Source organism: Thalassophryne amazonica, chromosome 1, assembly GCF_902500255.1.
Source record: "Thalassophryne amazonica chromosome 1, fThaAma1.1, whole genome shotgun sequence".
Classification (NCBI taxonomy): Eukaryota; Metazoa; Chordata; class Actinopteri; order Batrachoidiformes; family Batrachoididae; genus Thalassophryne; species Thalassophryne amazonica.
The window spans coordinates 32975345-33003223 of NC_047103.1; the positions used below are offsets into that span (position 1 = coordinate 32975345).

At 40.4% G+C, this 27879-nt stretch overlaps 1 protein-coding gene across 1 annotated transcript in view; it reads right to left on the reverse strand.

The window, feature by feature from the left end:
• The window catches only part of drosha (drosha ribonuclease III), a 268873-nt gene that overhangs the window by 43486 nt on the left and 197508 nt on the right, over window positions 1-27879 (reverse strand). The window contains 2 exon segments of the mRNA XM_034167642.1: window positions 21857-21960; window positions 25894-25976. Of these exon segments, the coding sequence (XP_034023533.1) occupies window positions 21857-21960; window positions 25894-25976 (187 nt within the window).

Here is a 27879-nt window from a genome sequence, read left to right on the forward strand (position 1 = left end):
TTAAAAAAAAAAAAAATTTTTGCCTTCTTCCTTCTGTCCAGATTTAATCATTATCTTTTCCTCTAATGTTTTCATTATGTTTCTCTGTGTACATGTATGTATGTATGTATGTATGTATGTTTGATTGTTACAATAAAGTCTAAAAAAAAAATACAGCTGCTCAGCAACTCTGCTATGGTGCTATGATGCTAAAGCCCCTTTCACACTGGCGTATTCATAGAGCTGCATATTACGGCGTCGTGTTTCATTTAAGTATGCCCGAAATGCACGCGTACTCAGCTTTTTTCCGTGTTCGTAGATCTGCTTGCAGCTGCATATGTTCGCTTTTTAATGTGTGCACACAGTCGCGTGTACCTTGCCACTGTTTAAAACCAGTTCACTCCTGCCGGCTGTGCAGAACACATGATTGCACTTGGAAACAGTGTACTGTATCATGAGGTTTTTACAGTTGCATTACTGACACGTATGTAGTCAAAGCTGCTATTTTCTACCTCTGTGAAGTGCGCTCTGTTCTCTACTGCACGGTGTGGTGCGGCTCAGAAACAGAGTCATTTAACATTATTATTATTATTATTATTATTTGTCTTGGTGGATCATTTTCATTGTGTACAGATGCTGCTGAGTCTGGCTGTGGTAAAGCCTTCTGTGAATGAAGCACTGTGACTCTAAACTTTTAAAGCTCCGGCTGCTCCGATCAGGTCCGCCGATTTGATCAGACCTGATCGATCAGGTCATCTGATGAGTGCACCGACATGCAGCGACGAGGCTGAGACAGAGAGAGTGAGAGTGAGAGAGAGAGCGAGAGAGAGAGTGAGAGTGAGAGAGAGAGCGAGAGAGAGTGACAGAGGGAGAGAGAGAGAGAGAGAGAGAGAGAGAGAGAGAGCGACCGACCTGCTGTTTCTGTTGTGTTTCTGGATTTCTGAGTTGAGGTTCGATTCCCTGTTCTGAGCACACACACGTCAACTGTTCTGATCACACAGCAGTGCTGTGGGCTGTGTATCCTGTTCTCATGTTCTCCAGCTGATTCCTCTGGGTTCACGCACTGTTTTTGGTTGTGTACAGGAGCGCCGTGTTGCACAGACTTGCATGCAGTAATGCTGTGCTGTGCAGACCTGCTTAAAACTGCGTATTGTCTGTGTCCAGCGCTTTATGCCGAAAAAAATCAAACGTTTAGTTTCTTCCGTCCTATGTGCGTAGCCCTCAACATACTGCTGCGTAGGGAGGAAAAACTCGACGCAGAGCTGCTAAAAGTGGGCAGAGAGCTGCTCAACTCAATGTAGACGATACGCCACAATACACAGCTCTATGAATACGCCAGTGTGAAAGGGGCTTACTGAAGCAGCATTCATAAAGCGGGATGATTGCTGGCAATATTCGGCATGTTTTCGCTGAAAAAACTCAAGCGGCTTATCTGCGTGATTGGGGTGTAATGTCTTTGAGTGATGCCTTAATTTATTTAACTTCATGCTGTCTTTTCTCGTCTCCCGCTGTAGTGTGAAAAAACCCGACATAGAGCAGCGTTCCATTATGCTAGAGTCCTCAATACTCACTGTGCACACTCTGACAATGAGAGCGCCACTGCCACCTACTGTAGTTTACATGCAATTACACTTTTTTCTAGTCCAGGAAAAAAAGCATATTCCCTGCAGTCACACACGCTCTTCACAAAACCGATGGGTGAAGTCATGTGATTTTGCAAGTTCTCCCACTTAGAAATCATGGAGGGGACTGAAATTTTCATCTTAGGTGCATGTCCACTGTGAGAGACAATCTTAAAAAAAAATTCCGGAAATCACAATGTATGATTTTTTAATAATTTATTTGTGTGTTACTGCTGCAAATAAGTATTTGAACACCTGTGAAAATCAATGTTAATATTTGGTACAGTAGCCTTTGTTTGCAATTACAGAGGTCAAACATTTCCTGTAGTTCTTGACCAAGTTTTCACACACTGCAGCAGGGATTTTGGTCCACTCCTCCATACAGATCATCTCCAAATCTTTCAGGTTTGGAGTTTCAGCTCCCTCCAAAGATTTTCTATTGAGTTCAGGTCTGGAGACCAGGCCAAGCCTGGAGTGTGATTGATTGAGTGTGTGAATAGGTGTCTTTTATACAGGTAACAAGTTCAAACAGGTGTAATTAATACAGGTAAATAGTGCAGACTAAGAGGGCTTCTTAAACAAAAATTAACAGGTCTGTGACAGCCAGAATTCTTGCTGGTTGGTAGGTGTTCAAATACTTATTTGCAGCAGTAACATACAAATCAATTATTAAAAAGAAAAAATCATACATTGTGATTTGTGGATTTTTTGTTTTAGATTATGTCTCTCACAGTGGACATGCACCTAAGATGAAAATTTCAGACCCCTCCATGATTTCTAAGTGGGAGAACTTGCAAAACCGCAGGGTGTTCAAATACTTATTTTCCTCACTGTGTGTGTGTATATATATATATATATATATATATATATATATATATATATATATGTATACACGAGGGCTGTCCATAAAGTATAGGTCCTTTTTATTTTTTTCAAAAACTATATGATTTCATTCATATGTTTTTATGTCAGACATGCTTGAACCCGGGACGCAGCCGGCGCGGTGCGGCGGCACAGGAAAAACACCTCCGTGTTGATAACCATTTGTAAAATCCAGGCGGCTTTTGATGGCTTTCAGTGGAGTGAGTATATGAGAAATTGTTTAACAGCTGGACATGTTCCAACTTGTCCTTAAGGCTTCCAACGGAGGTGTTTTTCCAGTGGCGGAGCGTTGCGCCGGCTGTGAGCCGACTCTGCAATCTGCCCACACGTCTTTCATTAAAAAAATCTCCTTTAACAGTGGAATATCCGGATAAAATGCTGAAACCGACTTCTTCTGAAACTTCTCTGTTCTCTCACGACGTCCTGGATCAATAGAGCCTGAAATGTGGAGGTTTTCAGCTTGAAAATAAAAAGGACCTATACTTTACGGACAGACCTCGTATATATATATATATATATATATATATATATATATACGAGGGCTGTCAATAAAGTAACGGTCCTTTTTATTTTTTTCAAAAACTATATGGATTTCATTCATATGTTTTTACGTCAGACATGCTTGAACCCTCGTGCGCATGCGTGAGTTTTTCCACGCCTGTTGGTGACGTCATTCGCCTGTGAGCACTCCTTGTGGGAGGAGTCGTCCAGCCCCTCGTCGGAATTCCTTTGTCTGAGAAGTTGCTGAGAGACTGGCGCGTTGTTTGATCAAAATTTTTTCTAAACCTGTGAGACACATCGAAGTGGACACGGTTCGAAAAATTAAGCTGGTTTTCAGTGAAAATTTTAACGGCTGATGAGAGATTTTGAGGTGATACTGTCGCTTTAAGGACTTTTCACGGTGCGAGACGTCGCGCAGCGCTCTCAGGCGGCGTCATCAGCCTGTTCAAGCTGAAAACCTCCACATTTCAGGCTCTATTGATCCAGGACGTCGTGAGAGAACAGAGAAGTTTCAGAAGAAGTCGGTTTCAGCATTTTATCCGGATATTCCACTGTTAAAGGAGATTTTTTTAATGAAAGACGTGCGGACGGGTCCGCGCGTCGGGACGCAGCCGACGCGGTGCGGCGGCACAGGAAAAACACCTCTGTTGAAAGCCTTAAGGACAAGTTGGAACATGTCCTGCCTGTTAAACAATTTCTCATATACTCACTCCACTGAAAGCCACCAAAAGCCGCCTGGATTTTACAAATGGTTATCAACACGGAGGTGTTTTTCCTGTGCCGCCGCACCGTGTCGGCTGCGTCCCGACGCGCGGATCCGTCCGCACGTCTTTCATTAAAAAAATCTCCTTTAACAGTGGAATATCCGGATAAAATGCTGAAACCGACTTCTTCTGAAACTTCTCTGTTCTCTCACGATGTCCTGGATCAATAGAGCCTGAAATGTGGAGGTTTTCAGCTTGAACAGGCTGATGACGCCGCCTGAGAGCGCTGCGCGACGTCTTGCACCGTGAAAAGTCCTTAAAGCAACAGTATCACCTCAAAATCTCTCATCAGCCGTTAAAATTTTCACTGAAAACCAGCTTAATTTTTCGAACCATGTCCACTTCGATGTGTCTCACAGGTTTAGAAAAAATTTTGATCAAACAACGCGCCAGTCTCTCAGCAACTTCTCAGACAAAGGAATTCCGACGAGGGGCTGGACGACTCCTCCCACAAGGAGTGCTCACAGGCGAATGACGTCACCGACAGGCGTGGAAAAACTCACGCATGCGCACGAGGGTTCAAGCATGTCTGACGTAAAAACATATGAATGAAATCCATATAGTTTTTGAAAAAAATATAAAGGACCGTTACTTTATTGACAGCCCTCGTATATACATATATACATATACATACATACATATTCTATTTCTACCTCATTTCTTATGTCTTATACTGTTACAAGTATTATTATTATTGCTTATTTTGCACATGCTGTTTGATGAACATTTTCCTCTACTTGCACCCATCTTGTGTGTTTTTTTTAAGAGCTGACGTAACATGTGAATTTCTCCTCTGTGACATCAATAAAGTTTATTATTACAACTACCTCGATTTCTTCATCTATGGAGACATCTGACTGCAGACCTTGTGATTTTCCAATCAAGAACAGTGTCCATATATATACGAGGGCTGTCCATAAAGTATAGGTCCTTTTTATTTTTTTCAAAAACTATATGGATTTCATTCATATGTTTTTACGTCAGACATGCTTGAACCCTCGTGCGCATGCGTGAGTTTTTCCACGCCTGTCGGTGATGTCATTCGCCTGTGAGCACTCCTTGTGGGAGGAGTCATCCAGCCCCTCATCGGAATTCCTTTGTCTGAGAAGTTGCTGAGAGACTGGCGCTTTGTTTGATCAAAATTTTTTCTAAACCTGTGAGACACATCGAAGTGGACACGGTTCGAAAAATTAAGCTGGTTTTCGGTAAAAATTTTAACAGCTGATGAGAGATTTTGAGGTGATACTGTCGCTTTAAGGACTTCCCACGTTGCGAGACGTCGCGCAGCGCTCTCAGGCGGCGTCATCAGCCTGTTTCAAGCTGAAAACCTCCACATTTCAGGCTCTATTGATCCAGGATGTCGTGAGAGAACAGAGAAGTTTCAGAAGAAGTCGGTTTCAGCATTTTATCTGGATATTCCACTGTTAAAGGAGATTTTTTTAATGAAAGACGTGCAGGCGGATTGCAGCGTCGGCTCGCAGCCGCCGCGACGCTCCGCCACAGGAAAAACACCTCTGTTGGAAGCCTTAAGGACAAGTTGGAACATGTCCAGCTGTTAAACAATTTCTCATATACTCACTCCACTGAAAGACATCAAAAGCCGCCTGGATTTTACAAATGGTTATCAACACGGAGGTGTTTTTCCTGTGCCGCCGCACCGCGCCGGCTGCGTCCCGACGCGCGGACCCGTCCGCACGTCTTTCATTAAAAAAATCTCCTTTAACAGTGGAATATCCGGATAAAATGCTGAAACCGACTTCTTCTGAAACTTCTCTGTTCTCTCACGATGTCCTGGATCAATAGAGCCTGAAATGTGGAGGTTTTAAGCTTGAAACAGGCTGATGACGGCGCCTGAGAGCGCTGCGCGATGTCTCGCACTGTGGGAAGTCCTTAAAGCGACAGTATCACCTCAAAATCTCTCATCAGCTGTTAAAATTTTTACCGAAAACCAGCTTAATTTTTCAAACCGTGTCCACTTCGATGTGTCTCACAGGTTTAGAAAAAATTTTGATCAAACAAAGCGCCAGTCTCTCAGCAACTTCTCAGACAAAGGAATTCCTACGAGGGGCTGGACAACTCCTCCCACAAGGAGTGCTCACAGGCGAATGACGTCACCGACAGGCGTGGAAAAACTCACGCATGTGCACGAGGGTTCAAGCATGTCTGACGTAAAAACATATGAATGAAATCCATATAGTTTTTGAAAAAATAAAAAGGACCTATACTTTATGGACAGACCTCGTATATATATATATATATATATATATATATATATATATATATATATATATATAGTCTATGGCTTCAAGGCTGCGCCTGCACAGAGGAAAGTGAGTGTGAAGTTTGGGGACTGTGTTGATTCAGCTCTGACTAAAATCAGCTTCCGTCTGACATGTTTTTCTCGACGCAGTGACAATGTGAAAAAAAAAAAAAATGTGTGTGTGCCTGCTCCCCAGTGTGTTCTGCCTTGGACTGAAGTGATGGTGGTGAGGTCGAAGTGGAGATCTGTCATCAGCCAGACACGTTCACCAGGGAACCTTCAGCAGGGAGCTTGGTGCATTAACTTCTTTCCTTTCTCTAACCTTTCCTGCCCTCCTCCAGTCATTTGTTCCTTCGCTTTCTCTGCACTGCTGTGATTCACGCCCTCGTCTCAGTCACCCGCTGTTCTGCTCCTGTTGAACAACTTCAGACGGCCTGGGAACCCGCGGCATCAGCTGCTGCTGCAATAAGTGCAATCAAAAGCTGCAACCATGACTTACTGACCAATAACGGTCAAGCTCACGGCATTTAAACATTCTGCGGGGAGTTTAAGTGGAGGAAGTGCTCAAGCTGATTGGCTCCTATAGTATATTCTTACAATTGAGAGTAATTACACTCAAGGGTGAGTCAAAAGTCTCAATTTCATCGGCAGCTGGCTGAATGTGAACTTTAAATGTTGAAAGCCACGTCCCCGGGGAGCTCGATTTGTTTCTCCTCCGCGTTCATGAACGCGATGGTGTTTGAAGGAAGCGTTGATTGTAGTGTCAGAGCAACGCTGTCAAAAATAAATAAATAAAATTGTTATCAGTCGTGGAGAAGCAAACAGAACAAAGCTTAAAAGAGGAATAAATACGAGGGAAAAGAGAGAACTAAATAGACTGCAGAGTTCAGAAGATTTATATATATATATTAAAAAAAGCCATCTCCAGCTACCCTTGAACATCAAGCCGACCTCTCCCTCTTTCCTGTTTGACAGTTTCCATGGTGACAAAAACGCTGTCTCATGGCAGTTCTCAAAAGCATTCTGTCAAATCGCACTTGCTCCTTGACCTATTGGCAAATAGGAGGTCTCTTTGGGTGTGTTTATTTATCACAACAACAAAGACCTTTACACAGCCACTCACAATGTTCAGGGACCAACAGCACCAAGAAAACGTCCTGTCAATTATGTTGGTGCCATTTCATTTCCTGCGGATGTGAACGGCGCCTCCTGTGGCTGAACTCATCTCGACTTTGGACAAAGCGACAAGAAACATTAGCGCTTTGATTTTGTACGCACGGTATGTGTGTGTTTGCAAAATGTCAAAGGCGGTGCAATTGAAAAATCTGCTGTTGGTGTGTGTTCTGGAGTTTGTGCTGAACTCTTCTGCTATCTGGAGGTACAACGCTGTGGAAAAATTACAGACACACTAGAATATTCACAACAATGTGTAATTTTTCTCTTGCTGTCAGCTGGAAGGGAAAGTAGGTGCGTGACTTCTTTGGGCCCTGAGGCATGTTGGTGCTGGTGCTCATCTCCAGCTTGCGTAGCATGAAGTGGATGAGAATCTGTGACTCCCACTGGATAGGAGGCCAGTCCAGTGCACATCATTTCCCCAGCCAGGGTTGGTACCCATTTACAGCAGGGTGGACTTGGGTCACTGTGACCAAGGGGAAAAAGCTACAGTTCCTTGAATGGCAAAATGAGGCTGGCTCATATTGCCATAGAAGTCCATGTTAAAATGTCAAACTTTAGAGCAGAAATCAGCATGTTTACAGCCTGGTACAAACAATGTTTTTGAACTCAATAGCTAGTTCGCCCTCCACGACAATTGTACAGGGCAGTGTGTGTGTGTGTGTGTGTGTGTGTGTGTGTGTGTGTGTGTGTGTATGTATGGGGGGGGGATTTAAGCTAAGGACATTCAATGTGAGACATATTGTTTCCAGATCCAGAGTGATATCACGCATTGATCACTTTGTAAATCACTTACATCTCAATGCAGCAGGTTTGATGCACGGTTTTACTCCACAAAAAGTTTTGAAATGATGGGATGTTGTACAAATGGATGTAAAAATTAATCTGGAAACATAAAATGTATAGATTTCCTGCAGATACAAAAAGAATAAAAAACATGGGGAAATAACAGCAAGATAATTAAGAGTCATCAGGAGATGATATATCCCTCTGGTTCCCACAAGTCAGTAATAACAAGTGTCAAGGGAATCACCCAAATATACCCATATGCTAAATATGAATGAAATGGTCAACTGGATGGCACAGCGGCACAGTGGATTAGTGGTTAGCACTGGTGCTTCACAGCAAGAAGGCCGTGGGATCGTTTCCCGCCCTTTCTGTGTGGCATGTTCTCCCCGAGTCTGCATGGGTTTCCTATCACAATCAAAACATGCTTATTTAGGGTCTGCTCCTTTCTCTATCCCTGATCAAGGCAGCACCTTTACATCTGGAGTGTGCCAGCCCACTGCTCCTAGTGGCTGGATTGTGTCTAACTGTAATTAGGATGGGTTAAATGCAGAGCACAAATTTCATTGTATGTGTATATATGTACAATGACAATAAAGGCTCTTGTCTTCTCTTCTTGAGATATGGTGCTAACAAAGGTAGCAATGACAACATCTTGAATATATCGCTGTGATCTTGATATTTACCCCAAAGTCACCATAATTGACTAGTGTCGGGAGATCATTCAAGTATGCTCTTATGCTAAATATAAATGAAATTGGTCAGCTGGTTCTTGAGACATCACGCTAACAAGCAAAAACAGACGGATGGACGGACATGCTCATTGCTATATATTGGTTCTTGAGATACTGCGTTAACAAGGGTGGCAATGACAATATCTTGAATATGTCACTATGACCTTGAAATTGACCACAAAACCACTGTAATCAACTGGTGTTGAGAGATCACCCAAGCATACCAGTTATGCTAAATATGAATAAAGTTGGTCAGCTGGTTCTTGAGACATCACGCTAACAAGCAAAAACAGACAGACGGACGGACATGCTCATCGCTATACCCCCAGTATTTCATACCAGGGGCATGGAAATGCATTAAAACTAAAATATGTGCACAGTCAACTAATTATAATTGATATTAACAAGGAGCACTATAACGTGATGACAAGCATGTGATATATTATTTCCATTGTGGACCTTATGTTAAAGTGTTAATTTAGGTTAAGTAATTAGAGTCTATAACATAGGAAAACATCAAAGTCTAATAATCTGATCAGTGGAAGGCCAGAATTACATATATTTTGATTGCATCAACACAACATACCAGCAAAAGTCATTCAGGAAAACAATAATATTTTAATGCAGCGGCACAAAGGTGAGTGATAAGGAGCTCCATTTTTATTTATTTATTTTGTAGCTGTGCTGCACACCTTGCACACCTTGCTCAAACACTAGTTTATTGCTGTTTTTATAGAAATAACCTTCTTTAAAAGGTATAGACCCATTGTTTTTTTTTTTTTTTTTTCAAGATTTAAATCATAAAAACAGTTTTCTTTGGGACCACAATAATGTTATTCCTTTAGCATTTAGATAAAGGAGTCGTATATTGCCAATTTGATCAAAATTCATGCCGTGTGGAAACAACTTAGAATTTCAACCCCTGAGGGGGAGATTCATGGGATCAGATGCTGTGATCAACATTTGGTAGATTTTGAAGTGATTTACATGAAATCTTATGGATGTTAACCTAAAATGGGTTGCAGGTAATCTCAAACCCTCACGCATGCGCACACACGCGCTTCCTCCTGTAGTTAGTCTGCATGACTGTGGGAAAAAAGAGACAATATTCACTGTGGAATTTCCCCCAGATAAATATGCCCTCTTCAATAAAATGAGCTGTAGTTTTGCAACATGTTATAAAAATAAACCTACATTATAATGCTTGGATTTCAGTAGAAAATACATTTTCTCACATTTGGTTAATTTAAAAGGCCCTATAGCTTTAATAACTGGCATGGAATTATCTTGTGTGTGTGTATGTGTATGTGTGATTGGTTGTGAGGCTCTTGCTTGCCTCTACTGGTGGTTGGATCTCACTGCGGTATTGTATCACTTCCTGTTCCGAAGTACAGCTTTGCTGTACCTATTAGCTGTTTAATCTGCGTAGTTAGATTGATCTAGATAACTAGATAACGATTTGTTTCACAGTGTAATCTTCACGTGCCTTAACTAAAGCACTCCCTCTGCTGAATCACCTCTAAATTATTTACACATTATTCACTTTGTGTCTTTTTAGGAATCCGCTAGCTTAACACAGCTACTAGCTCTTAGCCGGTTTAGCATGGGGGCTTCTCCTGTCTCTCCCGCACTTTTCTACTCTGGGTGTGAAATGTTTAGTTATTCCTCGGCCTCCTTTAGCAGTAATGATACTTGTAATAAGTGTAGCTTATTCGTAGCTTTGGAGGCCAGGCTGGGCAAATTGGAGATTCGGCTCCGCACCTTGGAAAATCCTACAGCTAGCCAGGCCCCTGTAGTTGGTGCGGACCAAGGTAGCTTAGCCACCGTTAGCTGTCCCCCAGCAGATCCCGAGCAGCCGGGAAAACAGGCCAGGTGACTGTGAGGAGGAAGCGTAGTCCTAAACAGAAGCCCCCTGTACACCACCAACCCGTTCACATCTCTAACCGTTTTTCCCCACTCGGCGACACACCCGCCGAAGAACAATCTCTGGTTATTGGCGACTCTATTTTGAGAAATGTGAAGTTACCGACACCAGCAACCATAGTCAATTGTCTTCCGGGGGCCAGAGCAGGCGACACTGAAGGAAATTTGAAACTGCTGGCTAAGGCTAAGCGTAAATTTGGTAAGATTGTAATTCACGTCGACAGTAATGACACCCGGTTACACCAATCGGAGGTCACTAAAATTAACATTGAATCTGTGTGTAACTTTGCAAAAACAATGTCGGACTCTGTAGTTTTCTCTGGGCCCCTCCCCAATCGGACTGGGAGTGACATGTTTAGCCGCATGTTCTCCTTGAATTGCTGGCTGTCTGAGTGGTGTCCAAAAAATGAGGTGGGCTTCATAGATAATTGGCAAAGCTTCTAGGGAAAACCTGGTCTTGTTAGGAGAGACGGCATCCATCCCACTTTGGATGGAGCAGCTCTCATTTCTAGAAATCTGGCCAATTTTATTAAACCCTCCAAACTGTGACTATCCAGGGTTGCAGGGAAGCAGAGTTGTAGTCTTACACACCTCTCTGCAGCTTCTCTCCCCCCTGCCATCCCCCCCAATACCCCATCCCCGTAGAGACGGTGCATGCTCCCAGACCACCAACAACCAGTAAAAATCTATTTAAGCATAAAAATTCAAAAAGAAAAAATAATATAGCACCTTCAACTGCACCACAGACTAAAACAGTTAAATGTGGTTTATTAAACATTAGGTCTCTCTCTTCTAAGTCCCTGTTAGTAAATGATATAATAATTGATCAACATATTGATTTATTCTGCCTTACAGAAACCTGGTTACAGCAGGATGAATATGTTAGTTTAAATGAGTCAACACCCCCGAGTCACACGAACTGTCAGAATGCTCGTAGCACGGGCCGAGGGGGAGGATTAGCAGCAATCTTCCACTCCAGCTTATTAATTAATCAAAAACCCAGACAGAGCTTTAATTCATTTAAAAGCTTGACTCTTAGTCTTGTCCATCAAAATTGGAAGTCCCAAAAAACAGTTTTATTTGTTATTATCTATCGTCCACCTGGTCGTTACTGTGAGTTTCTCTGTGAATTTTCAGACCTTTTGTCTGACTTAGTGCTTAGCTCAGATAAGATAATTATAGTGGGCGATTTTAACATCCACACAGATGCTGAGAATGACAGCCTCAACACTGCATTTAATCTATTATTAGACTCAATTGGCTTCGCTCAAAATTTAAATGAGTCCACCCACCACTTTAACCATACTTCAGATCTTGTTCTGACTTATGGTATGGAAATTGAAGACTTAACAGTATTCCCTGAAAACCCCCTTCTGTCTGATCATTTCTTAATAACATTTACATTTACTTTAATGGACTACCCAGCAGTGGGGAATAAGTTTCATTACAGTAGAAGTCTTTCGGAAAGTGCTGTAACCAGGTTTATGGATATGATTCCTTCTTTGTTATGTTCTCCAATGCCATATACCAACACAGTGCAGAGTAGCTACCTAAACTCTGTGAGTGAGTTAGATTATCTCGTCAATAGTTTTACATCCTCATTGAGCACAACTTTGGATGCTGTAGCTCCTCTGAAAAAGAGAGCCTTAAATCAGAAGTGCCTGACTCCGTGGTATAACTCACAAACTAGCAGCTTAAAACAGATAACCCGTAAGTTGGAGAGGAAATGGCGTCTCACTAATTTAGAAGATCTTCACTTAGCCTGGAAAAAGAGTCTGTTGCTCTACAAAAAAGCCCTCCGTAAAGCTAGGACATCTTACTACTCATCACTAATTGAAGAAAATAAGAACAACCCCAGGTTTCTTTTCAGCACTGTAGCCAGGCTGACAAAGAGTCAGAGCTCTATTAAGCCAAGTATTCCTTTAACTTTAACTAGTAATGACTTCATGACTTTCTTTGCAAATAAAATTTTAACTATTAGAGAAAAAATTACTCATAACCATCCCAAAGACATATCGTTATCTTTGGCTGCTTTCAGTAATGCTGGTATTTGGTTAGACTCTTTCTCTCCGATTGTTCTGTCTGAGTTATTTTCATTAGTTACTTCCTCCAAACCATCAACATGTCTATTAGACCCCATTCCTACCAGGCTGCTCAAGGAAGCCCTACCATTAATTAATGCTTCGATCTTAAATATGATCAATCTATCTTTATTAGTTGGCTATGTACCACAGGCTTTTAAGGTGGCAGTAATTAAACCATTACTTAAAAAGCCATCACTTGACCCAGCTATCTTAGCTAATTATAGGCCAATCTCCAACCTTCCTTTTCTCTCAAAAATTCTTGAAAGGGTAGTTGTAAAACAGCTAACTGATCATCTGCAGAGGAATGGTCTATTTGAAGAGTTTCAGTCAGGTTTTAGAATTCATCATAGTACAGAAACAGCATTCGTGAAGGTTACAAATGATCTTCTTATGGCCTCAGACAGTGGACTCATCTCTGTGCTTGTCCTGTTAGACCTCAGTGCTGCTTTTGATACTGCTGACCATAAAATTTTATTACAGAGATTAGAGCATGCCATAGGTATTAAAGGCACTGCGCTGCGGTGGTTTGAATCATATTTATCTAATAGATTACAATTTGTTCATGTAAATGGGGAGTCTTCTTCACAGACTAAGGTTAATTATGGAGTTCCACAAGGTTCTGTGCTAGGACCAATTTTATTCACTTTAAACATGCTTCCCTTAGGCAGTATTATTAGAAAGCATTGCCTAAATTTTCATTGTTACGCAGATGCTCTAAAATTAGAAAGGTCTTGTCTCAGAGTGATGCTGAAAAACTAATTCATGCATTTATTTCCTCTAGGCTGGACTACTGTAATTCATTATTATCAGGTTGTCCTAAAAGTTCCCTGAAAAGCCTTCAGTTAATTCAAAATGCTGCAGCTAGAGTACTGACGGGGACTAGAAGGAGAGAGCATATTTCACCCATATTGGCCTCTCTTCATTGGCTTCCTGTTAATTCTAGAATAGAATTAAAATTCTTCTTCTTACTTATTAGGTTTTGAATAATCAGGTCCCATCTTATCTTAGGGACCGCATAGTACCATATCACCCGAATAGAGCACTTTGCTCTCAGACTGCAGGCTTACTTGTAGTTCCTAGGGTTTTTAAGAGTAGAATGGGAGGCAGAGCCCTCAGCTTTCAGGCTCCTCTCCTGTGGAACCAGCTCCCAATTTGTATCAGGGAGACAGACACCCTCTCTACTTTTAAGATTAGGCTTAAAACTTTCCTTTTTGAAAAAGCTTATAGTTAGGGCTGGATCAGGTGACCCTGAACCATCCCTTAGTCATGCTGCTATAGACTTAGACTGCTGGGGGGTTCCCATGATGCACTGAGTGTTTCTTTCTCTTTTTGCTCTGTATGCACCACTCTGCATTTAATAATTAGTGATTGATCTCTGCTCTCTTCCACTGCATGTCTTTTTCCTGATTCTCTCCCCTCAGCCCAAACCTGTCCCAGCAGAAGACTGCCCCTCCCTGAGCCTGGTTCTGCTGGAGGTTTCTTCCTGTTAAATGGGAGTTTTTCCTTCCCACTGTCGCTAAGTGCTTGCTCACAGGTGGTCGTTTTGACCGTTGGGGTTTTTCTGTAATTATTGTATGGCTTTTGCCTTACAATATAAAGCGCCTTGGTGCAACTGTTTGTTGTGATTTGGCGCTATATAAATGAAATTGATTTGATTTGTTAACTAGCAGCATTTCGCTAAAACGCTTGTTTAGCCTTAAACGATCATTAGTCATTGACTTCTGAAATCTATTTTTTCCCCATTTAAAAGTCAAATTATGTAACTATGTGTTGAAAAGTGTATTTTAGATCTAAATTAGTTGCCAAAAACACAGCTATGACAACGACATATCCCTGTAAAAACACACTATGTGTAGTGTCCAATGGTTGGAGCTAGGGAACAATAGGACTTTGCTAGTTGTTGCCACTCAGTGTGCCGGCACTCATGCCACCAGAGTATAAATGGTACAACATTATGTGACACCTTCTTTCTATATGTGGAGCTCACTTTGTAACACAGCATTTCCTTGGGAGCAATTTTATCAATGGACAGGAACTCAGTGCAACACATGTGCACACCAAAGCATGTGCTATTGCTTACCATAACATACAACACCACAACATATAACTTAAATTAAATTCTAAAACTAAGCAAGGTAGACAAATGAACATGTATTGGACAACAAACACTACCAGGCAAAAGTTTGACGGGTGGTGAACTGGATGCCATTTGACACAATTTGAACAATAAAACCTCAAAACCATCACATGGACATGGATTATGGGCCCAGCAGCAACATGCACTTATGCAGGAAGCCCTCAGTTTGTGGAATGTAACATAGGGGTAGTTAAATTCTAAATAAATAAATAAGCAAGATGGGCAAATAAATGCACAATTCACATATTGGATGTTGTCTGATGCAATTTCAACAAAAAGAAATGATCAGAAACAGATTGCTGACACACAGTGCTGGAAACACTACAATAAAACCGTGAGTCCATTTGACTTAATTATTAATTTTGGATTCATGTGCATTGTTGTAGTGTACATTTACACTCAACAAAAATATAAACGCAACACTTTTGGTTTTGCTCCCATTTTGTATGAGATGAACTCAAAGATCTAAAACTTTTTCCACATACACAATATCACCATTTCCCTCAAATATTGTTCACAAACCAGTCTAAACCCGTGATAGTGAGCACTTCTCCTTTGCTGAGATAATCCATCCCACCTCACAGGTGTGCCATATCAAGATGCTGATTAGACACCATGATTAGTGCACAGGTGTGCCTTAGACTGTCCACAATAAAAGGCCACTCTGAAAGGTGCAGTTTTGTTTTATTGGGGGGGGGGGGGGATACCAGTCAGTATCTGGTGTGAACACCATTTGCCTCATGCAGTGCAACACATCTCCTTCGCATAGAGTTGATCAGGTTGTCAATTGTGGCCTGTGGAATGTTGGTCCACTCCTCTTCAATGGCTGTGCGAAGTTGCTGGATATTGGCAGGAACTGGTACACGCTGTCGTATACGCCGGTCCAGAGCATCCCAAACATGCTCAATGGGTGACATGTCCGGTGAGTATGCCGGCCATGCAAGAACTGGGACATTTTCAGCTTCCAAGAATTGTGTACAGATCCTTGCAACATGGGGCCGTGCATTTTTTTTTTCTTTTTAATATTTATTTCATTCATTTAAAAGAAAAACAGAAAAGCAAAAAACAAAAGCACCACAATACCAGAATGAAAAGGAGCAGAAAGAAGAACAAGTCTTATGATTTCTGCCCCTTTTAACAATACAATCTTTCAATATACAGCATCATAGTCAACATTATTTAACAGATTGCATTTCTTTAACTTGTCACATACCACTGACCCATTTCATAATTATGACCATTAATTAATAAATTACATCACTGACAGGTTACATTTAAACTTAAGACACTCCAAACATTATTAACAGTTTACTTTTTTTTTTTTTTTTTTTTTTTTTTTACTTTCTTGCAGCCCACTGACTTACTTCATAGTTTCATACTTACTTAATACATCTAATTTAATATGTTTTTTAAATAATTTAAGCGACCTTGATTCTTTAATTTCTTTATTAAGATTGTTCCATAATTTGACACCATTTACTGCAATACTCCTTTCCTTTACTTTGGTTCTAAATCTTGGTTTTTTAAAGACTTCTATTCCTTTCAATTTATAACTACTTACTCTTTTTTCAAACATATTTTGAATGTTTGTTGGTAAAGTATTTTTATTAACTTGGTACATCGTTTGTAATATTTTCAAATCAACTAAATCATGAAATTTAAGTACCCTATACTTAATAAACAATGGATTAGATGGATCTCTAAAACCACTGTTACTAATCACTTTTAAAGCTCTTTTCTGCAAAATAAATAAAGGTTGTATATAGGTTGTATATGTTGATCCCCAGATTTCTACACAGTAAGTTAAATATGGGACAATCAATGAATTGTACAATGTTAATAAACTATAACTATTTAATGAATATTTTACTTTATGCAAAACAGCAATGGCTTTCGCTATTTTTCCTTTTATGTAATTTATGTGTGACTTCCATGTAAGATCTTCATCAATCATGACTCCTAAAAATTTCATTTCTTTTACCCTTTGTATATCCATTCCATCTATTTGTAATGACACATTATTTTCTTTCGCTCTATCATTAAACAATATGAAATTTGTCTTATTAATATTTAGTGACAATCTGTTTATATCAAACCAATGTTTAACTTTTTCCAACTCTGTATTTATCACTTGTGCTACTTCCTGTATATCTGATCCAGAGTAAAACAGCGTTGTATCATCAGCAAATAAAATGCTGCCAAGCACATTGGATACATTCACAAAATCATTGATATACAAAATAAACAGTTTGGGTCCAAGTACCGATCCTTGTGGTACTCCATAAATAATGTTACACAATTCTGATTTGGTATTATTTATCTGAACAAACTGTTTTCTATTTTCTAAGTAGCTTTTACCCACTGATGTGCAACACCTCTTATTCCATATTGTTGTAACTTGTGGAGCAATCTTGAGTGGTCTATAACATCAAAAGTCTTTTTCAGGTCAATAAAAATACTTACAAAATAATCCTTATTATCTATTGTTGTTGATATTTTCTCTATTAGTTCCATAATTGCCATAGCTGTCGAATGTTTTGTTCTGAATCCATACTGAGCATTATTTAAAATATGATGTTTCTCAATAAATTTATCCAATCTTGTTACAAAAACTTTTTCCATAATTTTAGAAAACTGTGGAAGCAATGATACTGGCCTGTAATTAGAAAAATTATGTTTGTCTCCATTTTTATATAATGGGACTACCTTAGCAATTTTCATTTCATCTGGAAAAACCCCAGTTGACAGAGACAGATTACAAATATAAGTAAATGGTTCAATAACAATTTCTATTATACTTTTTACAGTCATCATGTCTAAATCTTCATGGTCAGTTGATCTTTTGCTTACACAGTTTTTTACAATATTTCTTATTTCATCTTTTTCCACATTGTCCAGGAAAATACTATTGACCGTATTTACCAATGTACATAATTTATCTTCTATTATTGGTTTATTTCCCACCAGACTTGACCCTACATTTGAAAAATAATCATTAAACCCATTTGCAACTTCTTTTATATCATATATCTCTTTATTTTCCTTAACAAAGTAATTTGGAATAGTTTCTTTCGTTCCATCACTATCAATCACACTTTTTATAATTCCCCATGTTACCCTCATATTATCTTTACTCTTATTTAGTTTTTCACTGTAATAATCTTTTTTTTGTTTCCTAATTATTGTTAATAGTTTATTTTTATATTTTTTGTATTTATGTTCTGATTCCTTTGTTTGCAATTTTAAAAAGCACCTGTATAAATAGTTTTTCTTTGCACAAGCATTTTTTATTCCCTTTGTCAGCCATGGTTTATTTACTCTTTTCTTACTAATTTCAATTAATTTACAATTTTTATTGTATGATTTCATCAATATTTTCATAAATGAGTTATATGCTACATTAACATCACTGACATAAACTTCTTCCCAGTTTTGATTTTTAAGGTCATATTTTAATGCCTCTAAGGCTTTTACTGACTTATCTCTTTTAAAGTTTATATCAGTTTTTTTGTTGTACCTATTTTTATATTTAAATATTGAAAAAATTGGTAAATGGTCGCTAATATCTGTCATGAAGATCCCATTCTTGATAATTTCATCTGTTCTGTTTGTAAATATATTATCAATTACCGTTGCACTTTGCGATGTAATTCTGGTTGGTTTTGTTATCAAGGGGAATAACCCCAAACTATACATTGTATTCACAAAATCACTTAATCTTTGGCAGCTGGAGCTTTCTATGTTAATATTAAACTCCCCACACATAAAAAGCGTTTTGTTTTTAATTTGATGGAATAATTCAATTATTTTATCTGTAAATTTCACAACACAAGAATCTGGTGCTCTGTATACACAACTAATTAAAATATTCTTAGATGTTTCATGTACAAGTTCCACTGTTACAATTTCTATGACATCATTCATAATTGTCATTTCTTCAACAATTGTACACATCAGATCTGTTTTTGTATACAGAGCAATACCACCGCCTTTTTTATATCTACTGTTTACAAAATACAGCTCATATCCCTCCATTTGAACTTCATCCATGAGATCATCTTTAAGCCAAGATTCAGTGATTGCAACAATACTAAATCTATTTTTAAACTGATTTAAATAATCTTTTATTTGTGACATTTTACAATACAAGCTTCGACTGTTTATATGTATGAGTGACAGGGTATCTTCTGCAATTTTTTCACTATTCAGCTGTTCTACTGTATAATACTCACAACCAATCGTTTTTAAGTCAAATATACTTTCATCAATATTAGTGTCTATGTCATATATTTTATCCTCTGTTTCCATGTTTGATCTGATTTTTTGTTGGTCCAATTACCAACAGATGTTATATTTGATTGTCTATTCAGGTCTGTATTTCGTAAGGTCCTCCATGTTTTTGATTTGTATACCGTTTGTTCCTTCTTTCACTCTAATCCACACCCTACAATTCCAGACCCATGTAGCAACAATATGTTTCTGTTTTCTTAGTAGTCTTGCTTCCCTAGCAATATCTGCATTTTTTTTTTGTTAGATGCTCATTTATATAGACACTCGTTCCTTTCAAATTCTTTGCCTGTCTTAATAACTCATATTTATATTTTCTGCTTGTAAATCGTATAACAATGTTAGATAGTTTATTTTTTCTATCTTTAGTTGGAATAGTATAACAGTCTGATATTGTGTCTTGATGGATGACAACACCTTTTTGATATAAAAAGTTTGTAACTTGTTGTTCCAATGATTGTCTTTCTTCAGGTGGTGCATCCTCCCCACTGGCTACACCAGAATCCACCACCCTTGCATATGTCCGATGCCTTGTTTCTAGTCCAGATATTATAACGTCATCTTTTCTAGTAAACTGTTCAAGTTCATCTACACGTTGCTCAAGTTTCTTAATGATCTTGTCCTTCTCTTTAACCAGATTTTGGAGTTCTTTAATTTCCACCATCAGTTTGTTTAGATTAGACATGTCTTTTGATATATGGTTTAATGAGGTCTTTATCTCCTCTATATCTTCCTCGAGTTTATCTGTTTTCCTGGGTGGTGCCATGCCGACTGTCGTGGCTCAGTATGGCCACTATTAATTACAAAAACAATTCTCACCAGTAGCCTCCACCACCACAGGTCCGGTAGCCGCACCCCAACCCTCCCCGTTGCTAACCTCGTTCACAGCCGCCCCAGCCACGGTCATAGCCGCCGCCAGCCCTGGATGTAGCCGCTGCTAGCCGCGGATGTAGCCGACGCCTCGGGCCTGGATGTATCGCCGCCACCGATGCCTCGGGCCTGAATGAACCGCCTCCACCGATGCCTCCGCTGCTAGCCTCGGACGTAGCCGCTGTTAACCTCGGATGTAGCCGACGCCTCGGGCCTGGATGTATCGCCGCCACCGATGCCTCGGCCTGGATGAACCGCCTCCACCGATGCCTCCGCCGCCAGCCACGGATGTAGCCGCTGCTAGCCTCGGATGTAGCCGCTGCTAGCCTCGAACGTAGCCGCTGCTAGCCTCGAACGTAGCCGCTGCTAGCCTCAGATCTAGCTGACGCCTCGGGCCTGGATGAACCGCCTCCACCGATGCCTCCGCCTGGATCTTCTGAAACTTCTCTGTTCTCTCACGACGTCCTGGATCAACAGAGCCTGAAATGTGGAGGTTTTAAGCTTGAAACAGGCTGATGACGCTGCCTGAGAGCGCATTATCCTGCTGCAACATGAGGTGATGTTCGTGGATGTATGGCACAACAGTGGGCCTCAGGATCTCGTCACGGTATCTCTGTGCATTCAAAATGCCATCAATAAAATGCACCTGTGTTCTTCGTCCATAACAGACGCCTGCCCATACCATAACCCCCCTGCCACCATGGGCAACTCGATCCACAACACTGACATCAGAAAACCGCTCACCCACACGACGCCGCACACGCTGTCTGCCATCTGCCCTGGACAGTGTGAACCGGGATTCATCCGTGAAGAGAACACGTCTCCAACGTGCCAAACGCCAGCAAATGTGAGCATTTGCCCACTCAAGTCGGTTACGATGACGAACTGGAGTCATTTCGAGACCCCGATGAGGACGACGAGCATGCAGATGAGACGGTTTCTGACAGTCTGTGCAGAAATTCTTTGGTTATGCAAACCGATTGTTTCAGCAGCTGTCCGAGTGGCTGGTCTCAGATGATCTTGGAGGTGAACATGCTGGATGTGGAGGTCCTGGGCTGGTGTGGTTACATGTGGTCTGCGGTTGTGAGGCTGGTTGGATGTACTGCCAAATTCTCTGAAACGCCTTTGGAGATGGCTTATGTTAGAGAAATGAACATTCAATACACAAGCAACAGCTCTGGTTGACATTCCTGCTGTCAGCATGCCAATTGCACGCTCCCTCAAATCTTGCAACATCTGTGGCATTGTGCTGTGTGATAAAACTGCACCTTTCAGAGTGACCTTTTATTGTGGGCAGTCTAAGGCACACCTGTGCACTAATCATGGTGTCTAATCAGCATCTTGATATGGCACACCTGTGAGGTGGGATGGATTATCTCAGCAAAGGAGAAGTGCTCACTATCACAGATTTAGACTGGTTTGTGAACAATATTTGAGGGAAATGGTGATATTGTGTATGTGGAAAAAGTTTTAGATCTTTGAGTTCATCTCATACAAAATGGGAGCAAAACCAAAAGTGTTGCGTTTCTATTTTTGTTGAGTGTATTATTGACACTTATTCTTTGATCATCGGAGTTTATTTTGGTTAGTGCTGAACTGCTGGGAAAGCCCGATATAAATACTTATTATTATCATTATTAATATAATTATGGAATTGCAGGACCTTTAAAACTAGTAAAAAAAAAAGAAAAAAAGAAAAAAAAAAAGTGACTCATACATTGGAAAATACAGTATGAAACATCCTTCCAGGCAGATAAATGATGTTCTAAGAGAAATTCAACACCTGACACAAGCGGGTGGCGATGACGCATCTGCTGCGCGTGTTTGAGTGGACTGCTGTGTTTTCAGTCTTACTTGTACAGTGGAATATCGGGCTCCTTGCCCTCTGTTCTCAGGGTCAAACAGCACTGCTGCAGTTGAGATTTTGGGTCATTCCAGTCTTGGTTCAGAATGAACTCCTGCAAGACACACAAGGTATAACACACTAGCAAAAAAAACAAACAAACAAAAAAACAAAACAAAAACCCGGCTTTCACCAACGCTTGTGAAAGAACCTGAAATATACAAGATAAAATTCAGTGGGTGTTACAAACCCTCCTCCTCTATCTCTCATGCTTTCATTGCATTCTTCCCATGACCATCTCCGTCTACTCCTCCTGCTCTTATTTGCTCTCCCTGTGACTGACTTTCCATCTGTCTTCGCGGTGAGTACAAATCACAGGCTACTTAAGACAAAAACCATTCCCTCTCCACAAATAAAGCGCGTCTGGGAGTCTCCCAGGTGTGCAGCCCTGATACATTTCTCTTATCCAAGCGGGACTTCTAAAAGCACTTCCATTAACAGGGAAGCAGCCTTGTCATAAAAATGCAGACTTTGAATCCAGAACTGTCTGCTCCTATTAATTTTCGACAAAGAGTGCTCCTGCTTCTGTTCCTCGTACTCTGCTGCTCTCTCGCTTTACTGCCCCTCAAACCCCGCCATCTATGCTCGCTCCTGCTTCTGCACTTTTGCCATAATTCCTCCCTCCCACTTTTCCTCTCTCTGGGGGGCGTCTTCAGTCCTTCCGCCTAAAGCGCACACATTTGGCTGTCTTGAAAGAGCTGGAGCACACTGCCTGCCGCTGGTACAAGCAATTTCAAGTGCATGGATGCAAACACACAAGTGAAGCCCCCCCCCCCCCCACGACCCTACACACACACAAACCTCAATATGCATAATCGCAGCACGACCAAAAAAAAAAAAAAAGTGAACATAAAAAAACAACGTTTATGTTCCTGCTTTTTGCTTCTCTATTTCTATCCAAATTGGATGAAGCAGCACACTGTGCGATGCTGTGGTTTTCAGAAGGCCATGTACGTAGACATGTTGGCTGTTTCACAACTTTTCTCTTGGAAGTGGAAATGAGGTGTTCTCTTGCAGCGACCATGACGCAAAGCTCAGCTCTTCCCGAGCTCGGGATTCTCCCTGGAGAGGCACGCAGAGACAGCAATTAGCATGGCAGATCAGACCACTGCAGCGGCTTCACAACCCGAGGTCAGCGCTGCGTGGTGCTCCTGCTTGTTTACGTACGGGTGTGTGGAGCTGAAACGTTCATCTAATTTATGGACAGAAAAGTAATTAGCAGCTATTTTCATAACTGCTTCAAATGTTTATCAATCAAAAAGTGGCTCTTGGAAGTGGTGACCTAAAGATCAGAGGAGTGGACTCGTCTCTGTACTTGGAAGATGTATCACAGTGAGTGAAGCTACAAACGTATCCTAAAAACAGGCCTATTTTCAGGGCTTGATAGAACTAAACCTTTTTGCTTCTGGATTGGAAGCATTTCTGTGCCTCTCTCACTGAACCTTGTAAATGCACAAAAACTTACACTGCACTCAAGACCAGCCCCTGTTCTTGTTTGGCAACCACCCAGGCAGACAGCCAGTCCATTCCTAGATTTTAAGGTTCTGCTATGAACCTATAAAATTATTCACAGACTAGCACCTCCCTACTTAGCTGACCTACTTAAACCCTACGTTTCAAGTCCAGACTTAAGAAGCACTTATTTTCCCTTTCATATGGCTATCTTAGTGGTATAGTATGTTACTATGCTTCTACCCTTTTAAAATAATTTTATTAGTAAAAAGAGCAGGTCACAGCCTCAACTGTATCTAAAGTCTGGGTCTTTTAGTGAAGCTTAGGGCTAGTGGCTGTTGATCCCCTTAGTATTTCTTCTGTTTTTCTTGTTGCTTAATGCTGACAAATTATACCTTATTTGTTGTCTTTCTGCTGCCTCATTCTGTTTTTTTTTCCTCTCTCTCTCTCTCTCTGTTTGAAGTGCAGCTCCATCCAGAAGTGGCATTGGGTGTCTTCTTCTGCAAGCCTTCTATCCTGGACATCACCATGGACTCCCACAATTTCCCTTATATTTGGATTGTCAATTGTGTTGGTAGCATGGCCCAAGCAGAGGGTCACCCCATTGAGTCTGGTCGGCTTGAGGTTTCTTCCTCAAATCATCAGAGGGAGGTTTTCCTTACCACTGTCACCTGTGTGCTTGCTCTAGTGGTTGGTAAACCTTACTTGTGTGAAGCACCTTGAGGCAGCTTTGTCGTGATTTGGTGCTATATAAATGGAATGAACTGAAATGAAATTCCCACCAGTAGCCACTGATCTGCTGGGTGTGGTTTTACAATAATCCAGGTGATATGGGGGCACCACCTTGGACTTTTCCAGTTGCTAGAGTCTTTAGCACTGAGGTACCGAAGCAATGAATCTCACGTAGAGAAGTGTGCCACATGGTCATGAAAATTCAGTAAGGTATATCATATATTATATTCCAATTCTAAGGTGGAACTATGCCAGTATACAAAGGTATATCTAAATATCTAAAAAGGAAGAGTAAAATAGGAGAGTAGAAGAGTAGAGTGGACCCACTTAGGTGCCTGGTCTTGAGAACCAGAGATGACATCATAGCTGATGTTCCTTCAAAATGCCAGTAGTACATCTTATTTGAGTCTCACCAAGTACACAACGTTATTCCAACCATACCCGAGGCTCCTCCAGAGAGACCTATGCCTCTTTTCCACATACCTCTGCGTACGCATCCTTGAGAACAGGTTACTCATTCATTTCTATGGAAGCTTCCGTGATGACCAATGTACGGACAAATCTCCTTCTGTAGCCTCGCGCCTAGTCTGGAATTTGTCTTGAGTACATTGGGGAAAAAAAAAAGAACTTCTGCTGCTTATTTTAGGGAGCTCATGTGTGCTGTCTGCCAGGAAGTTATGAAGCTTTGGAAAGCTAACAAACAAGCTCCTTCAATTAAGTTGCTTGACAGTTGTTAGTCAAACAGCATAGTTGTATAAGTGAAAAGTAGTTTCACAAGTTTAACTCATGGGTGTGAGCAAAAAAAAATAAAAAAAAATAAAAAATGCATTTCTTTGCATTGAACACTAGAGGATGTATCATGTATATTATGGACATTATACACTGTGGAAATGAGGCGCTAGTACCAAAGACAACCAGTCATGGCCTTAGGTCACTTGTTATTGTTCAGGAATCACGGCGCGGTAAGACAGGAGGCACCACAGACAAATCTATTAACATGTTTGATACTTTCAGGAAAAAACAATCAATTCTGAAGGCTGAGTCCAGGAAGTCACTGAAAGCCTGAGGGAGAACATCAAATCTAATACACGATTTCCAAAGAAGAAATTCATTATTCAACAATAAACTGATAAACACAATGTTGGCACAGTTCACCTGAAAGAACTCCGTTTCAAAGGCAAAGGGTATTCATTGTTTTTATTTCAATTATCAGAAATTATTTGATCATTTGTTTTTCATAACTTGTGTAGCATCTTTGTTTCTGGTATTTTTATTGACACACAAGACCTTCGCACAGTCATGTATGTAACAAGTTGAATTCACCACAACAGCTGAATTATTAGAGAAATAGCTGCCTTATGAAACGGTTCCTCCACTTACAGCTCCTCAGTCTAACAGGAGCTCTTTGAGAGGAAAATGACTCTCCTTCCTAACATCTAGCCACGGGACTCTCGATCGAGCCACACTCAAAACCTTCCAACTACTGAAGTGGATGCCAATGTCAAGCAGAGCACTTCTTGAATCAATAGAAAAACACCAGCAATGAACATTAACAGCCCCGTAAATGCACAGTGACGCCACTGTGAGTCCAATTAAAGATGTCTAAAATAACAAATCTGAGGAGAAATTGCGAGGAGCATTCAATAGGCAAGCGCCACTGGCAGCTTTGCGCCAATGGTAGTGCCATTAGGACCGAGCCATTAGCTCCCATCTAATCCTCTCTTTGGTTCTTTCATTTGGACTTGCCAGGCTTGGCGGCTCATTGATCAGTGTGAGTGACAAATGGCGATTAACAGGGGCTTACCTTCAACCGGGGGAAAAAGCATACGTTCATGAATGTGTGCACGTACTCCAGATCTTTGTCAATGTAGAGGGCCGCTATAAATGCTGAAGACACACAGAAGAGAGAAATACTCACTATGAACACAGATTATTTGACAGGCTGCTTCTCTTTTCTGCTCTCGTCTTCCTAAATGAGAGCAGAGTTTAAATAAAACATTAAAGATGAGAGAGTCAACCTCTGCTACAACCTTCCACTGTAAGAGATACAATGTTAACGTAAAGTACTTCCTCAGAATGCTTGGCAGTTGTCTCCATTTTCCGTCAAATGGCAAAATGGCAAACCCGAGGCCACGCAGAGTTCACAAAGAAACATCTATATAATATACAAGATTACGTCAAAGTGAATTTAGAGGTTTTAGTGGTTCTATTGAAGTGGGGGAAAAATTGAAACCGAAGCAGTAACTGCGAAGTCTCATCTTCATCTCCTGGCTGTGCTTTTGCTTTTGTCTTCCATTAGCCACCAAAGCATTCATTCACGCCCACGAATGAGACAGTGGGACATGGGAGAGGAAAAGGAGGTAATATTTCAGAAGGCCAGAAAAGGGCCTGCTGTAGCTGCAGGGCATGAGTGCTCATATGCACTCGTTTCGGCGCTGAACCTCCTCCTCTCCCTGTGTCATCAACTCTGCACTGGCCTGAACTTTGAAGCACAATTTGAAAGGCAAACATAATGAAGCTTTGATTCTTTTGCGTGCGTTTGTCTGTGAATGTGTGATTCGTGTATTAAGATTTGCCCATTGAATACTGTGTGATAAAGCTGCACTATTTTTGTCATTTTTCCATCAAAGGCTCAAAATAAAAGGATTCAATCACAGGATTTGGAAATCGCAAAAACGGCAAAAAAAGAAAAATAGTGGTCAGATTTATGACTAATGGTTACAGCTGACAGCAATTAAATTGTATGTGTGAACACATATCCTCTCTTTTTCTTCTAATGTGCATTTGAGTACTGAGCAGAATAATCAAAAATGCTGTACTGAACATTGGTGACCAAACTTGTGATTAAGGTCTAATGAATTTACAGACATATTACAATTTTCTGGAGCTTTACAGTTAATCTTGACAACAGAGCCACAAAAGCAAAAACATAAAAACAAACTGCTTGGGAGGAGAAAGAAGAAGAAGAAGAAGAAAAAAATACTCTTAGACTCTTAAAAATAAACAGTGGCGTTTCTGTCGATTACATCTTTTGTCATTTTCATTTCTTCTCTCTGAATCGATTTTATCTGACAACCGCTGATCGAAACTCCAATGAAAACTACATACATTTTACCCGCTGTCACCTAGTATTTGTCATATGTTGGAGGATGGTGTGATCTTAAAATTACTGACCAGCCCAACTGTGAACGTTTGCTCTAAACTGTGAAAGTCTTTTGCTCTAAATGTAGGTAAATAAGGTGGTAAAGCTGCAAGAGTCACTGAAATGGCACAGGTGCGGTCAGACTGTAAGGTTTTAATTTTAAAATGTCAAATGAATGAGCTGGAACACAAATTTTCATTAACTGATATATATATATATATATATATATATATATATGAAATGTGACAACATATGATTTGCTTTCTGTTCTTTTTTCTAAACAGTTTTTCCAAACTACACTGATACAGCTTTGGTGGCTGATGGAAATAATGATATACCGTATTGTCCTAAATGCACTGTAAGATAGCCCTGAGTATATCCCCCAACCACCACCACCATCACACTTTTTTTTTCCAAAACAAATTTTTTTAATTTTTGAATTTTTCTGAATACCACAATAATGTGAAAAAAACAAAAACAAAAAACAACTAAATGGCTTTTTTTCTTTGCATTATTTTTCGGTTTAAGACTGTCACTACGAGCTATACAACATACTGAAAGCAGCTAATCCTTGTTCTAATTATGTATAATTAAAGTACAAAAATAAAATACTGTTGTGCTGGTAAATAGGAAAAGTAGCTCTTTAAA